Source organism: Geotrypetes seraphini, chromosome 8 (genome assembly GCF_902459505.1).
Source record: "Geotrypetes seraphini chromosome 8, aGeoSer1.1, whole genome shotgun sequence".
In the NCBI taxonomy this organism is placed as follows: domain Eukaryota; kingdom Metazoa; phylum Chordata; class Amphibia; order Gymnophiona; family Dermophiidae; genus Geotrypetes; species Geotrypetes seraphini.
In genome coordinates this window covers 94,603,057-94,620,282 of record NC_047091.1, presented here as the reverse complement: position 1 = coordinate 94,620,282, position 17,226 = coordinate 94,603,057, and the positions used below count along the sequence as shown (strand labels likewise).

Below are 17,226 nucleotides of genomic sequence, written 5' to 3'. Positions count from 1 at the left end.
CCAGAATTGCGTTCCTCTCGTGTTTTCCTTGACAAGTTGTTCCAGGAAGCAATCGCCTACAGTTTCCAGGAACTTGGTCTCTAGCACAGCCGAAGGTGCCTAGGTTCCATTCTATCCCTGGATAGTTGAAGTCGCCCATGATAACTGCGTTGCCTCCCTTCCAGTTGCGTTTAATCTCATCCGTCATTTCTCCATCAATTTCTTCACACTGCCCTGGGGGTCAGTAGTAGATGCCTATCCTCATTTACGGTCCATTTGTTCCCAGAATTTTGACCCATAGAGACTCTAACTTATCCGTCCGTTGTGGCATGTTCTCTCCAGTAGATTCAATTCCCTCTTTGACGTATATGGTAATGCCTCCTCCTTTTTGAGTCAATCTGTATCTGCGGTATAGTTTGTATTCCGGTAGCACTGTATCCCAGACATTTTTATCAGTCCACCATGTTTCTGTGATGCCGATGATGTCAATGTTATCCCTTTGTGCCACAGCTTCTAATTCTCTCCAGACAGAGGTCTGCTTTTTCATCTACCTCCTCCTCAAAAAGTATTGACCACGGATGCGTCAACTTATGCATGGGGAACACATCTGGATGGTCTTCAAACTCAAGGTTATTGGTCATCCAGAGAGCAGAAGTTCCATATCAGCCTTCTGGAACGCAGAGCAATTTATTATGCTCTCAAAGCTTTTCAGCATCTCCTAACCAATCAAGTCCGTTTTGTGTCGCACGGACAATCAAGTAGCGATGTACTATATAAACAAGCAAGGAGACACAGGATCTCTCCTTGTTTGCTAGGAAGCTCAAAAGATTTGGCTTTGGGCAACTGCTCGAAACATCTGTTTGCGAGCCGTTTTTTTCTCTAAGCCTCATTCTCATGTAGGAGAAATGGCACTTCACACTCTTGATTGTAAACAAGCTTTGGTCTGTTATCTCAACAGAACAAAGCCTTATAGAACATCTCCTCAATTTTTTGTCTCCTTTGATCCTAACAAGTTGGTGCATCCGATTACCAAGAGAACGATATCCAACTGGTTGGCTGCATGCATCTCGTTCTGTTATACTCAGGCTGGGCTGCAACTGGAGAGTCATATCACAGATCATAAAGTTAGAGTTATGGCAATTTCAATAGCTTTCTTCCGATCTACCCCTATTGAGGAAATTTGTAAAGCTGCTACATGGTCCTCGGTTCATACATTCATCTCATATTACTGTCTGGAATCTTTTTCCAGGCAAGATGGGCACTTTGGCCAATCAGTATTACAAAATTTATTTTTCTATTCTGGTTAGCTTGGAGGTCACCCACATGTGAGAATATGCTGCCTGCTTGTCCTGGGATAAAGCACAGTTACTTACTGTAACAGGTGTTATCCAGGGACAGCAGGCAGATATTCTCACAACCCACTCACCTCCCATAATTGGCTTCGTAGCTGGCTTACTGAACCGAGGGACTGCACGCCTACATCGGGCGGGAAGGCACTCACGCATGGGCGGCATGTGCTATCGCAAACTTTCTAAAATCTTAAAGTGGTGATGCACTTTTGAAGTGTCCGTACTGGGGCTCCGTGGATGACGTCGCCCAAATGTGAGAATATCTGTCTGCTGTCTTCGAAAAATAAAAGAACAAGAGGGCATTCGGAAAAGTTGAAAGGGGACAGATTCAAAACGAATGCTAGGAAGTTCTTCTTTACCCAACGAGTGGTGGACACCTGGAATGCGCTTCCAGAGGGCGTAATAGGGCAGAATACAGTACTGGGGTTTAAGAAAGGATTGGACAATTTTCTGCTGGAAAAGGGGATAGAGGGGTATAAATAGAGGATTACTGCACAGGTCCTGGACCTGTTGGGCCATCGTGTGAGCGGACTGCTGGGCATGATGGACCTCAGGTCTGATCCAGCAGAAGCATTGCTTATGTTCTTATGCTGTCCCTGGATAACACCTGTTACAGTAAGTAACTGTGCTTTTCTGCCAGTTCATTGCAGGATGTGTCATTGCAACCATGCTGAATTGTCTGGGAGAGAACGGTTAGATCTTCCCATGGGAGGGGAGCGGGTGTAGTTTATGGGGGTGTTGAGGTTGTAGTTTGGGAGTGTGTGGGGCATCACCCCCTCCAAAAATGGCTCCACAGCATTCCAGATGCAACTTGAGCAGATATAATTTAGGGGAGGGGGTATGGTGGTTGTAGGTTGTAGGTTGGGGAGGTATTGGAGGGGTGGCATCACATCCCCCAAATGAGGCCCTGTAGCATTCCAGACACAAATTCCTATTTGAAAGGCAGGATGCCTGAGAGGGAGAGAAGTTGTGATGAAGGGGATGGGGCACTGGAGAAGGAAAGCCATGGGAATAGTGGTGGGTGACCTCAGGTAGAAGTTTCATTGGGAGGAGAGAGTGAGACGTTGAACCGGGGTGAGTGGAAGAGAGAGGCAGAGGGACCATGGGAAGGAGAGACTAGCCACCATAATTCTACGATGATTCATTGTGGCTGATTCAGTGCTGAAACGGCCACGATGAGTTAGCCACGCTGAAATGGCTGCAGTGAATTGTCTTACACCAAGCTTGGAGTTGTAGAGGATCAAAGGTCTTCTCACCCTGACAAGATAAGGGCTGTGACCAAAGCCATAGGAACAAAAAGCCCAAAGACTAAACTGTAAGGCATGCAGGCCATGCACTGTGGCTTAGGGAGTCAAGCCTAGGATGTGCTGCATTGATCCAGACCAACCTGCACAATCTGCTGGAGGTAGAGAATACTAGAGAAATCTAGAGTGCACCAGTCTTCTCTCTCTGATATTTCTAGTGACCTTAGGTAAGCCACATCACTTTTCATTGCCTCAGCTACCGTTTTAACACTGTACACGTTCTTGGTTAGGGACTTACTTTCTGTACTTGAATTAATAACTTGATCTGACAGGTTTGTGGAAGGGTGACTAAGTAAGAGAGTTAAATTTAAAATCCAGTGCACTGTTAAGTTTTGGAATTTGTTGCAACAAAATGTAAGCAAGATTAGTAGCATGTAAAGCTGAATCTTGAAAAGATTTGGAAGGTATGACACACCTGACCATAAGATGCATCCACCCATAGAGGAGGAAAACCCAAGAAAAAACATTCCTACCACCCTGCCCTGTACCCCCTCTGGTGGTCTAGTGGTAGGCCGGGACAAGGTCTTATAGAGCAAAAAAATCCATAGGCAGCGTAGGACCCCCTTCCGTAGGCAGCACAGGCACCCCCCGGTACCTTTTTTTAAAGTCCCCTTTCCGCGCTCATGCCTGTCTCCCTAGCCAGACGGCTTTTCCTCAGTTCAGGCAAAGCGGCTGCAGCCAATTGGGGAGTGGCACTGGACCAGGCAGGAACATGGACAGTACGCACCTGCCTTCTGCGCCGCTGTGCCAAAACTGAAGAAAAGCTGTCCGGCAAGGAAGACAGGCAGGAGCGCGGAAAGGGACCTTTAAAAAAAGGTACCGGGGGGGCTGCCTACGGGGGGTATTCGCTCCATAAGATGCACCCTTATTTCCGATCGGCTACATGTGCGTGCTGCAGGTAGAAAAAGAAGATGGTCCTCTTGGCTCAAGCTGTCTCCAACCCCGCGGGATCCCTAAGACCATGAGGGGGTGTTCCACAGGATCCCCGTGACCCGAAGGGGGAACCTGCGAGATTCTCATTGTTCCTGCTCCCGTGGTGGTGTTCAGATCGCGTTGGGGTGGTCAAATCGGGTATTTTAGTGCAGCAGGAGAGTGTTTATCTCTCCTGCTGCATGAGTGCAGTTGGGTTGCGGCAGTCACTTCGGGGATTTTAGTGCAGCAGGAGAGAGTCCCGGGTGGGATTTTAGAGAAGGAGTGTTGTGATGCAGCAGAGAGAATGGGCATCTCTCCCGCTGCATCACAACACAGAGCTTTCTAGCAGTCTCTGACACTGACTGGCACCCCTGGACCAGTTGTTTTTTTTTGTCGCCAAAAGCTGACACTTTTTGAAAATAACTCTGAATTTCTTAAGAATCCACCAGAGGGTTCATTTCAATGTTGAAGAGCCCATTTGCATGTCAGTATTGGAGACTGCTAGAATCCTCGCTAAAGACGGAGATAATCTCTTTTGATAATCCACTGCTAAATTGCACAGGCTAAACTGACAGAAAACAGTTTAGTGACGGTGTTAAACTTTTGAGAATCTTGTCCTAAATGTCTTGAAATGAGTGTGAAAACTGAGTGCACCTTGGCCATCAAATGTGTTTTTCCTCCCCCACTTCAGATATTGGCACTATCATGAGAGTTGTGGAGCTATCACCACTTAAGGGATCAGTCTCATGGACCGGAAAACCAGTTTCTTACTACCTGCATACTATTGATCGAACAATAGTGAGTATTATCTGAGGCATTTGCCCCAAAGATCCATTAGGATTTCTGATTCTTAGGAAGGAAGGGTTGTTTGTAAATGAATAGTGAGATCGTATCTTCTCTCTCTTTTTTTTTAAGCATATCTGTATACAGATTCAGTACATTACTATATTGGTACTGTAGGCTAGCTGTAATGCATGGGTAGTAATAATAGGTATCATTTAGGTATAGTTTCATAATAGGATGCCTATTTGAAATATCCAGAAAAGCAACTGAATGTCTCTCAGTAATATACAGATTTAAACAGTTTTGAAGAAGGTGTAAATGTGTGCATGTCCATTAAGCTTGTACACATTTATCTTGTAAAATATTTATATACATTTCAACTAAGTCCCTGTGAATAGTTATAGGGAAATACTTTTAAAACCAATAGGAGGAAACATTTTTTCATTCAGAGAATAGTTAAGCTCTGGAACGCGTTGCAAGAGGATGTGGTAAGAGCGGATAGCATAGCTGGTTTTAAGAAAGGTTTGGACAAGTTCCTGGAGGAAAAGTCCATAGTCTGTTATTGAGAAAGACATGGGGGAGGCCATTGCTTGCCCTGTATCGGTAGCATGGAATATTACTACTCCTTGGGTTTTGGCCAGGTACTAGTAACCTGGATTGGCCACCATGAGAACGGGCTACTGGGCTTGATGGACCATTGGTCTGGCCCAGTAAGGCTATTCTTATGTTCTTATGGTACCTTAAAATATCTTTTATTAGATGCCTTGTAGAAGGACTAGTGAAGGGGGGAGGGTGTGGTGTAGTGGTTAGAGCTATAGTTTCAGCACCCTGAGGTTGTAGGTTCAAATCCCACACTGCTCCTTGTGACCTTAGGCAAGTCACTTAATCCCTCATTGCCCCACGTTCATTTAAATAGAATGTGAGCCCAACAGGACAGATAGGGAAAAATGCTTGAGTACCTGACTGTAAACCACTTAGGCTATAAGTGGTATATAAATGCTAATAAATGAATAAATAATTGTTCATTTGATAACAACAATTACCAGGAGGTGATTATGTAAATTAAAAAAAAATTATAATAAGGCTGCACATTTAATACGTTTTTAATGCATTAAAATTTTAACTCATGTTAATTTTCATGTGTTAACTGCATCAAACTTCCTGCCTCGCTACCTGTATGTCTCACCCTTTCTGCCTTTTCCTCCTTCTGTTACCTCTCCCTCCTTCCTCCACCCCTTCTCATGTGCACGCCTGTATGCACATGTGGCCCCTCCCTTCCCTTGCTGGCCCTTCTAGCTTGTTTTCATAGTCTGCAGTGCTGGAGGAACCCAGCTTCTCTTGAGCTGTGAACACTCCCTTTGTAGATCCTGCCTCCTCTGAACAAAACTTTCTGTTTCCTGCAGGCAGGACGCTGCAGAGGGAGAGCATGCAGCTCAAGAGAAACTGGGTGTATCTAGTGCTGCAGACTATGAAAGCAAGCTGGGAAGGGCCAGCAAGGGAAAGGAGCAGGAGATGCTAAGTGTAAGTGTGCGTGCATGCGCAGGTGGTGGTGTGGCAGCAGCAGGTGACTATAACAGCAAGCACGGAAGACTGGAGAAAAGAATTAGATGCCTGAGTGGAGTAAGAGGCAGACAAAGATCCGAGACCTGCAGGAGAGATCTAGACTAGAGAATGATGCGGGGAAAAAATTTGTCTCCTTCCCCGCAAGCTCGGCCCCATCCCTGCCAGTTTGGTCCCCATCCCCACTCTGTCCCCACGAGCTCGATCCCTGTCCTGTCCCCACAAACCATCTGATCCATTTGCACAAGCCTCGAATAGTTATGATTTTATACTGAACTTATTTTATTAACGTATAGAAAGAAACAATATTCTGTACAATTGTCATTTTATAAATCATAGAGCAAGGATCAACAAAACTCCTGTCTTCCTTCTCCTCCCCCTCACAAATTTCTCTTCCACTTTTGAGAAAACTGAAGTCAAATTACTATATAGAATGCTACATAGAAAAATCAAGCTAACAGAATACAGTGCTCCCCCCGCAAATTCGTGGTCCCGGTCATTCATGGTATTTTCTGACAGCGAAGGGGAGGTAGGAGAGGACAGTTGGAGAGGCAAGAGGGGGCAGCCGGAGCACCGGCGAGTGAAGGAAATCACTCGTGGTATGCTCCAACCGCCTCTTCCTGATTGGTAAGGCCTGACTTTAGTACAGGAAGAGGCAGTCGGAGCATACCGCGAGTGATTTCCTTCACACGCCAGCACTCCGGCTGCCCTCTCCTGCCTCTCCAGCTGCCCTCTCCTGTCTCCCCTGCTTAGAAACCGTATTCACGTTTTTTCAACATTCGCAGGGGTTCCTGGAATGGAACCCCTGTGAATATCGGGGGAATACTGTACTTCAAGTCACGCATGGCAGGAATAGTGCTAGGGGAGAGCAACTACCCCCTGGTCAGAGAGAACCCTAAGCCAGCTGGAAGCTAAAGAAGCACAGGGGCTTTGCATTCCCCAGTTATGTCTTAACACCAGCTCTAGCAGGATACATATTTCAAATCTGATATTTTCTAATTACAAAATAGAAAATAAGATTATTTTTTTCTACCTTATGTTGTCTCGTCATTTTATTCTTCAAATCATGCTGGTCTCAGGCGCTGGTCTCTGTTTTCTTTTGTCTTCTCTTAACTCACTTGTCAGGGTCTTCTGACCGTTTGACATTTCTTCTTTCAACTTGCACACATCCATCTTCTATCTCTGTGTATGTATTGTTCCCCATGTTCAGCATCTCCCTTCTCTGTCTCCTATACATTCCTTTCTAGTATTTCCCCTGTGCCCATCTCCCTGCCTTCATCATCTCTCTTTTCTATGACCCCCTCCCCCGTGTATAGAATATCATTCCCCTATATCCCCACTGTCCAGCATCTCCCTTCTGCATTCTTATTCTCCTCCATGTCTAGCCATCTTCTCTCTGTGTCCATATGCCCTACAGTGTCTAGCATTATTACCCCTCTGTGTCCATATGCCACCCCCATGCAGCATTCCCCTTTTCGTCCCTGTTTCTGTGCTCCTATCCATTCCCATCATCTCCCTTCTTTTTATATATCTCCCTGTGTCCAGCTTCTTCCCTCTTACTCCCTTACAGTAATGTGTCTCTTACACTCTCTCCTCCCTCCCTCTTCTATGTTCAGTATTTCACTCACTCTTCCTTCAACCCCTTGGTTTAGCTTTTCCCTTTCCCTATCCTTCTCTCTCTTATCCCTGCACCTTTCTCTCTTCCCTCTAGCTCCCTTCCCATGGGTCTTACACCTCTATCCCCTCCCTTCAGCGCCCAGGTTTGGGCATGGCATCTCTCCCTTCCATCCAGCTCTACTCCACCCATCACATGGGCCCAGCACCTGTTTCTCTTCTCTTCCCAATCCCCAGACTAGATTCAGTAATTGTCACCCTTCCTTCAGGCCCAGACCAGATCCAATAACTGTTACCCTTCCCTTCAGCAGTCTAAGCAAACCCCTCCCCAATCCCTCCCTCCTTCACAGATACAGCAGTAGCCCCCCTCGTGAGACCAGCAGCCTCGCTCCCTCCTTCTCACGGTTCCATCAGCCCCTCACACCCACTCTTTCTCTCCCCAATCGCTGGTGGCTACAAAAACAATACACAAACCCGTGACGTTCCTGGGTTGACCCCTTCCCGCCTTCCGTGGCAGGCCTACCAGCCAGTTGAAAGCTTCCTGCACACAGCACTGCTCCAGGAACTTTCTTGCTATCTAATTCCTCCTTTCAATGTAACTTGCAGCAAGAAGGTTCCCGGAGCAGCACTGTGTGCAAGAAGCTTCCAACTGGCTGGTAGGCCTGCCACAGAACTTGGGAAGGTGCCATCCCAGGAGAGTCGCGGGTTTGTGTATTTTTTTTTTTTTTTTTGCCGCTGGCGATTGGGGAGAGAGAAGGAGGGTTTGAGGACTGTTGAAACTGTGAGAGGGAGGGGGGCTGTTGGATTCATGAGGGAGGGGGGGGCTGCTGCTACACCCACAATCGCTGACCGGAAGGGGTGGCAAGGGAGTCAACTCGTGGCAGATCATTTACTACAGGGACAAGGTCATTCACCGCTCTATGGGGCAGTGAATGGCCTTGTCCCCTGTACCCGCAGCAACCAGTTGATTTTTTCCCCTGTTCCTGCGAGTTACCTCCAGCTAGTTGCGGGAAACAGTCACCATGTCATTCTCTTGGGGTGGGGTGTAGATTGAGATGGCAGAGTGCGGGCAAAGGGAAGGGAGGAGGAGGTGTTTATAGAGGAAAGAGAAGAAAGGAGATGTGCACATGGAGGGGAACAAAAGAGATAAGACAGAAACGAGACAGATTTCAGGAAGAAGTAAAATGGAAGAAAACTAAATTTGAAAGATGGATATAGGGCAGAAAATAAAGGAGGAGAGAAAAGAAATAATGAATGGACAGGGTGCCATGGAAGCAGAACCAGAAGCGAGAAACAAGTGATTAGAAAAATAAAATCACCCAGACAGCAAAGGTAAGAAAAATTGATTTTATTTTCAGTTTAGTAATTGAAAAGTCATTATCCCAGGACAAGCAGGCAGCATATTCTCACATGTGGGTGATGTCATACATGGAGCCCCGGTACGGACAGCTACCAAAGTGTACGTGCACTTTAAGAACTTTAGAAAGTTTGTGTCTGACCACATCGCGCATGCACGAGTGCCTTCCCGCCCGATGTAGGCGCGCATTTCCTCAGTTCAATGTTTTCCACGGAGCTGTTCAGTCTCGCCATTGAAAGTTAATTTTGTGTGCTTGCCTTCCCGCTCGCGCGTATTTTTTACATATAATTTCTTACTTTTCTTGTGTATAGTTTCTTTTCAAAAAAAAAAAAAAGAAAGAAAGAAAGAAATAACTTTCCGTTCCTTTTATTTCTGTTTAGCCGTTTCTGACGGTGGGGCATTTGTCTCCGCCTCAGCCCTGGGGTTTTGGCTTGGCTGAGGCAGTTTTCCTTTCCATGTCCCACCCATTAATTGGTTTTAAAAAGTGTGGCAAGTGCCAGCGCACTATTTCTTTAATTGATCCCAACAAGTGGTGTATCCAGTGCCTGGGCCCAGACCATCGCATAGAATCTTGTTCGCGCTGTTCTACGCTTCAGAAGCGCTCCATTGAAACTCGCCTTCTCCAACAGAAACTACCTTTCGGTACCATGGAGACATCACAGGCACCTTAGACACCGTCCAAGCCCTTGACATCAAAGGTATCACCATTGTCTGAGGTACCTGCTTCCATGTCAGTGTCACAGTTGTCTGAGGTACCTGCTTCCATGTCAGTGTCACAGTTAAGCCAGCTAAAAAGTCAACAGCTTCCCAGACAGTGTCTCAGGCCACTAAAGTACAAAGTCAAGTTGTACCGGCCAAACAGAGACCATTAATGCAGCTCACTTCAACTTCGAGAGGTGCATCTTCATCTGTCATCCTCTCCGGAGTGAGCAGCACCTTTGATACCGGTGTCCAAGCCACAGGTATCGATGCAAGCCTTAAAAGAGAAGCTCGATGCTCTCTTTAAATTGGAGTTTGGGGATATGTTCCAGATGCTTACTCTCATGTCAGCTCCTCCAGTACCGGCCCAGCCTGAACGTTGATCCATGCAAGATGCACGTAACACTACTGCCTCATTGGTACCACTTTCTCGACACCGATCATAGTCATCGAGCTCTGCTCACAGCACAGTTACTTACCGTAACAGGTGTTATCCAGGGACAGCAGGCAGATATTCTCACAACCCACCCACCCTTTGTTGGCTTCTTAGCTGGGTAATAAAAGGTATGGAGAATTTGAGCTACAAATAACGCCCGAAAAACTGGGATTGTTCACCCTCCAGAAGAGAAGGCTGCGAGGGGATATGATAGAGGCTTTTAAAATACTAAAAGGTTTCGACAAAATAGAGCAAGAAACTTCGTTATTCACATTGTCAAAAGTGACTCGAACAAGAGGTCATGGACTAAAACTGAGGGGCGGCAGACCCAGGACTAATGTCAGGAAGTTCTGTTTCACACAGCGAGTGGTGGACGTTTGGAATGCTCTCCCGGAGGAGGTGGTGACAGAGACCACCATTCTGGGATTCAAGGGCAAGTTGGATGCACACCTTCTTGCAAATCATGTTGCAACACATTTGGGAACACCTGGCTTGGCCTCCGCGTGTGTGGGTCTCCGGACAGGATGGACCTTGGGTCTGATCCAGTGAAGGCATTTCTTATGTTCTTATGTTCTATGTTCTTATGGGTATCTGAACTGAGGAGACGCGTGCCTACGTCGGGCAGGAAGGCATGCGCGGTGCGGTCAGCCGAGAACTTTCTAAAGTTCTTAAAGTGCAAGTACACTTTGATAGCTGTCCTTATCGGGGCTCTGTGGATGACATCACCCACATGTGAGAATATCTGCCTGCTGTCCCTGGATAACACCTGTTACGGTAAATAACTGTATTGTTTTAAGTATTTAGATCTGCTGTCTATTTACAGGAGGAAATGGGAGGGGGGACACTTTGAGATTAATTGTGCAATTTAAAACTTTTAAACAATGCACAGCCTTAATATAGAAGAGCGATTAATTGTTTGACAGTTGTGCTTGGATGCAAAAAGTGTAAAATCAGATAGCTGAGGCACAAATCTATTCACCGCTCTTCAGTTAGGAGGGTGAGGATACATAGAAACATAGAAATAGACGGCAGATAAGGGCCACGGCCCATCAAGTCTGCCCACTCCAGTGAGCCTCGCTATCTATCTTTGCGGATAGATCCCACATGTCTATCCCATCTGGCCTTAAAATCCGCCACACTGGTGGCCTCAATAACCTGAAGTGGAAGACTATTCCAGCGATCAACCACCCTTTCAGTGAAGAAGAACTTCCTAGTGTCACTGTGCAGTTTCCCGCCCCTGATTTTCCACGAATGCCCCCTTGTTGCCGCGGGACCCTTGAAGAAGAAGATGTCTTCTTCCACCTTGATGCGGCCCGTGAGATATTTGAATGTCTCGATCATATCTCCCCTCTCTCGACGCTCCTCGAGTGAGTAGAGCTGCAAATTCCCCAACCGCTCCTCGTACGGGAGCTCCCTGAGTCCCGAGACCATCCTGGTGGCCATCCTCTGGACCGACTCCAGTCTCAGCACATCCTTGCGGTAATGCGGCCTCCAGAATTGCACACAGTACTCCAGGTGCGGTCTCACCATGGATCTATATAGTGGCATAATGACTTCAGGTTTACGGCTGATGAAACTCCTGCGTATGCAACCTATGATTTGCCTTGCTTTGGATGAAGCTTGCTCCACTTGGTTTGCCGACTTCATGTCTTCCCTGACAATCACTCCCAAGTCTCTTTCTGCTACAGTTCTTGTCAGGATCTCGCCATTTAGGGTGTAGATCTTGCATGGATTCTGGCTTCCCAGGTGCATGACTTTGCATTTTTTGGCATTGAAACTGAGTTGCCAGGACCTAGACCAGTGCTCCAGCAGAAGTAAGTCATGCACCATATCGTCTGTCATTGCTTTTTTATCTGTTGTGCTTTTGCTCACTACATTGCACAGTTTGGCATCATCGGCAAACAATGTTGTTTTACCTCGAAGCCCTTCTGTCAGGTCTCTTATATAGATGTTGAACAAGATCGGGCCCAGGACGGAGCCCTGTGGCACTCCACTTATCACCTCTGACATCTCGGAGGGAGTGCCATTCACCATCACCCTCTGAAGCCTACCTCCAAGCCAGTTCCCAACCCATTTGGTTAAAGTGTCGCCCAAACCTAAAGAACTCATCTTGTTCAGCAACCTGCGGTGTGGCACGCTATCAAATGCTTTGCTGAAATCCAGATAGACGATGTCCAGGGACTCACCAACATCCAGCTTCCTCGTCACCCAGTCAAAGAAGCCGATCAGGTTGGATTGGCACGATCTCCCCTTAGTAAATCCATGTTGGCGGGGATCCCGCAGATTCTCCTCGTCCATGATCCTATCCATTTGGTGTTTGATTAGGGTTTCCATTAGTTTGCTCACTATTGAAGTGAGACTCACTGGTCTGTAGTTTGCCATATCCACCCTGGAGCCTTTCTTGTGTAGTGGAATGACATTAGCCGTCTTCCAGTCCATCGGGACGTTGCCTGTACTAAGGGAGAGATTAAAGAGCGCGGATAGTGGTTCCGCCAAGACATCTCCCAACTCCCTGAGTACCCTAGGGTGTAGGTTGTCAGGCCCCATTGCCTTGTTGACCTTGATTTTTGACAGCTCGCAGTAGACGCTGCTGGGTGTAAATTTGAAATTACTAAACGGGTCTACTGATTTAATCCTTGTATGTGGTTGAGGGCCGATTCCCGGCACCTCGCGGGTGAAGACTGAACAGAAGTATTTATTTAACAGTTGGGCCTTTTCCGAGTCCGTCTCCACATGGTCTCCGTCTGGTTTTCTGAGTCGTACTATCCCACCTGAGTTCTTTTTCCTGTCACTAATATACTTGAAGAAGGATTTATCTCCCTTCTGGATATTCTTTGCTAGAGACTCCTCCATGCGGAATTTGGCCTCTCTAACTGCCGCTTTGACGGCTCTTGATTTGGTCAGATAATCTACTCTGGAGTCCTGTGTCCCTGATTGTTTGTAAGAGATGAATGCTTTTTTCTTCTCTTTGATGAGGTCTGAGATCTCCATAGAGAACCACTGTGGCTTGTTGTTCCTACTCCGTTTGCTTACTGATTTAACATAGCGGTTTGTTGCTTCCTGTATGGTGGTTTTCAAAGTTGACCACATTTCTTCCATGCTGTCGGTATCTGCTTGGGTTTGTAGCGCCTGGTGAACGAAGTCTCCCATGTCCTGGAAGTTTCTGTCCTTGAACTTGAGAACCTTGGTCAATGTGGTAGATTTCGTGAAACCTTTCCTGAGATTGAACCATATCATATTGTGGTCACTGGAGGCCAAAGTTTCACCCACCGAGACCTCTGTGATACTTTCTCCGTTGGTAAGTACCAGGTCCAAAATTGCCTGATCCCTTGTTGGCTCAAATACCAGTTGCCTGAGTCCTGCTCCATTCAAAGAGTTTAATAGCTTCCTGCTGCTGCCGGAAGCAGAGGAAAGCGTGACCCAATCCACATCGGGCATGTTGAAGTCACCTACCAATACTGTGTCCCCCCGCAAGGTGATATTCTCTATATCTCCGATTAATTCCAAATCTAGGTCTTCTTGATGTTTTGGGGGTCTGTATACCACACCAAGATATAGGCATTTGTCCTTCCCTCTGGCCAAATTTACCCAAAGGGATTCCCCAGTGTACTGTACATCTGTGATTCTGGTGACCTTAATGTCATCTTTAGTATATAATGCTACCCCACCTCCCATTTTGCCCTCCCTGTCCCGACGAAGCAAGTTGTAACCTGGTATGACCATGTCCCACCCGTGGGAGTCTGTGAGCCAGGTCTCAGATATCGCCACCACATCCAGGTCGGCATTCCTCATTTCTGTCTCCAAATCTAGGATCTTGTTTCCCAGACTGTGGGCGTTGACGTACATAGCCCTCCATGTTGTGTGCTTGTTGTATCTCAGTGGGGACAATCCCTCTATATCAACTAGACCACCATTAGTATTTTTCGCTTGTCTCTTACACTCCCTAGACCCAGAGCTACAGCGTGTACCTATCCTGGACTCCCCATAACTGCAGTGCGCTCCTATCAGAGACTTGGTAATGTGTGTACCCTGTGGGGGTATTCCCGTTTGGGCTACTTGAGCTCCTTTAGTGCAATTTGCAGCGTGTGCACTCTCGCTGGTCCCAGAATTACAGTGTGTACTCCCTCTAGACCTAGAATTGCTACGTGTACTCCCCTTAGACCCAGAATTGTAATGTGACCCAATGCAGTGTTTACTTAGTTCAGTTCCAAAATAGTATTGGTAGCCCGTACCCTCCCCCAACTCACCTAGTTTAAAGCCCGTACCCTCCCCCAACTTACCTAGTTTAAAGCCCTGTGTAGTAGGCAGGCTAGACGGTGTCCAAGGACGTTCTTCCCCCTCTTGGTCAGGTGTAACCCGTCTGGTCCAAGCAGTCCTTGCAGTGCCTCTCCGTGGTGCAGGAACCCAAAGTTCATCTCCTTGCACTATTCCTGCAGCCAGTCGTTCACCCTCCGGACACGATCCTCCCTGGCACTGCCCTTGCCCCTCACTGGGAGGATCGAGGAGAAGACCACCTGCGCATCCATCCTCCTCAGCTTCTCTCCTAGGGCTCTGAAGTCTTCGGGTATGCTTTCTAGGGTGCCCCTGGCAGTGTCGTTGGTTCCGACATGGATGAGAATCATAGGGAAGTGATCTTGGGGCTTGATGAGTCTGCCAAGGCTAGCAGTTACATCCCGGATCTTGGCCCCCGGCAAGCAGCAGACCTCTCTTGATTGCAGATCTGGTCTACAAATCGGTCCCTCGGTGCCCCTTAGGAGTGAATCCCCGATGACCACAACTCTGCGCTTCCTAGGGGTGGGCCGACCTGTGGACTCTGGAACCGGAACCGTCTGTTCAACCACTTCTTGTACCTCGTTGTCAGGATGAATGCTTACAACTTCCAAGGGTATAGGACATAATATTTTGAATGACCTGAAAACTTCCAGTCAGTATTGATAAAGAAACAGATACTTGGGTGCATAAAAAAATGATATTACCAGAGGAACCAAGGAGGGAATGTTACATTTTTATCCGAGGACAAGCAGGCAGCATATTCTCACATGTGGGTGATGTCATCCACAGATCCCAGTGCAAAAATGTATTGCCACTTTTAAAATGAAAAAAAATCTAGAAATTCCTTTACTGCACATACGTGAGTGCCCTCCTGCCTGCTTCCGGCTCACGGGACTCATCAATTCTATATTTTCTGTAGAATAGAAAAGATACTCTTAGAATTCCTTTAAGTGTGCCTTTTTTATACACACATTTAATGCGTACATTGTATGCATACTTTTTGTGCCTTCCCATCTTTGAGTCATAATGTTTGATTTTCTTCTTATCCCTTTTGTTTGATACAAAAATTTTTGATTTTTGACTAAATTTTTGTTTATGGGCTTCCTGGTCCTTTTTCAGCTTGTTTTGAAGCAGGGAGCCTCATCTTTTTTCTGTATATCTTTTACTGTCCATCATATATGATGCTGAAGTACAACACCATTGGATACCGACCCATAATACAGATGCACAACGTTGGCGCAAGCCAGAGGTATCCATTATCGAGGGAACAGAGTTCATCATATCACTTTCAACATTCCCCTATATGATCTGAATCTCCAGGACCTGGTGTCCAGAGATATGACTTTGATATGTCTATCTGCTCTACCAACAGCTGTCCAGACCTGTCAACGGAAGGCTTTTACAATGCACCATCAAAATCACCCCATAGGTTGCCCACATAAAGATTTTCCTTTGTAATGTTTATCAGACAAATAGGGCAGGCATTGCTATGAGCAGAACACGTGAATGAACCTGACTACAAAGAGTGGCCTAAAGATTGCCTTATTAAAAAACTGGGAATCTCCTCTTAACGTCCAAGTAGTGCCATGCAAGTTGGACAACCTTTACAGAATCCAATCCTGCCCTGCCTTTGATTGACCTCAATTACAACACCAATTTTTGTTCGGAGAGTCTGCTTTGAAGAAAGCATTCAGTACCAGGTCTCATGCCAGTAATTTCCTCGGGAGAGAAGGTAGAACCCTTGATAAATTTGGACGCAAAATGTTCCAAGCAATCATGCTGGCAATCAGAATTTTAAACTACAATTTTTACATGACATTTTATCTGAAATCTCTGGTCCAAAAGATATCTTTTTATGACCAATATATTCCATCAGAACATCTTCACTTGTACCATCAATTAGTCAGTGATCTCGAGACAAGGAAATACATGGTTTGTTCTACATTTGACACTTTTGATATTACCTCTCGATCCTTTGCAGTATCCATCACAATGTGCAGACAAGCTTGTCTCTGTGGTTATCTCATCTGGATGCCTACATAGGAGATAATCTATTTGGAGACCACTCAAAAAAAAAATCAAACATCATACTGACTGCATGACCTTGTCCTTGAAATGTCATTAATCTCATTCTATAAGGAGATATTCAAGCACTTTCAAGCGCACAAATTTCTACTCAAAACACAGATATTATCAGCCTGCTAGTTCTACTTGACCAGCAACTCAAAGATGATCCAGACAACAAAGGGAGCAGAAAGCTTCTGTGCCTTCTCAATCCAAACCACAGCAGTTTTTCCTCTACTTCCTTCTGGAGAGCATAATCTGTATTATTCCAGGACAAGCAGGCAGCATATTCTCACAAATGGGTGACGTCACCGACGGAGCACCTCAGCGGACAGCCTCGAAAGCAAACTTGCTTGAAGATCTTTGAACTTTCGAGTGCTGCACCGAGCATGCGCGTGTGCCTTCCCGCCCGAACTAGGGAGCGCGTCTCCTGTGAGGATCCTCAGTTCGTTATTTTCCGCAGAGCCAAGAAGACGTTTTTTTCTTCAGCTCTGCAGCGAAACTTGCCTTCTAGTCACCGCAGCTGTTTCTTTTCTTTTTAAAGTTTGGTCGCTGTGTGTGTCTTTTCTTTTGTAAATTACAAAAAAAAATTTAAAAAATTTTGTTTTTATTTTCTCTCCGTCTCCTTTCGTCTGGTCGGTGAGCCTTGGGCCTAGGCCCAACCGCTCACTTCGTTCGACACGGACTTTATTTTTTCTATGTCCCGGCCTCTTACCGGGTTCAAGTGCTGTCGTCAGTGTAATTGTGTGATTTCTGTCACCGATCCTCACTGTCGTCGTTTACAGTGTTTGGGTTCGGTCCATTCACTGGAAGATTGTCACTATTGTTTCACCCTTACACCTTGAGCTTTTCGTCGGAGGTGTGCCCAGTTTCGACAACTTTTTGGTGATATGGAAC

General features: G+C 46.3%; 1 protein-coding gene across 3 annotated transcripts in view; it reads left to right on the top strand.

The window, feature by feature from the left end:
• DOT1L (DOT1 like histone lysine methyltransferase) overlaps positions 1-17,226 on the top strand; it is a 604,393-nt gene that overhangs the window by 307,635 nt on the left and 279,532 nt on the right. For all 3 annotated transcript variants that reach the window (XM_033954025.1, XM_033954026.1, XM_033954024.1), the window contains exon 11: positions 4,236-4,342. In XM_033954025.1, coding sequence (XP_033809916.1) covers positions 4,236-4,342 — 107 coding nt within the window. The remainder of the gene's footprint in view (positions 1-4,235; positions 4,343-17,226) is intronic.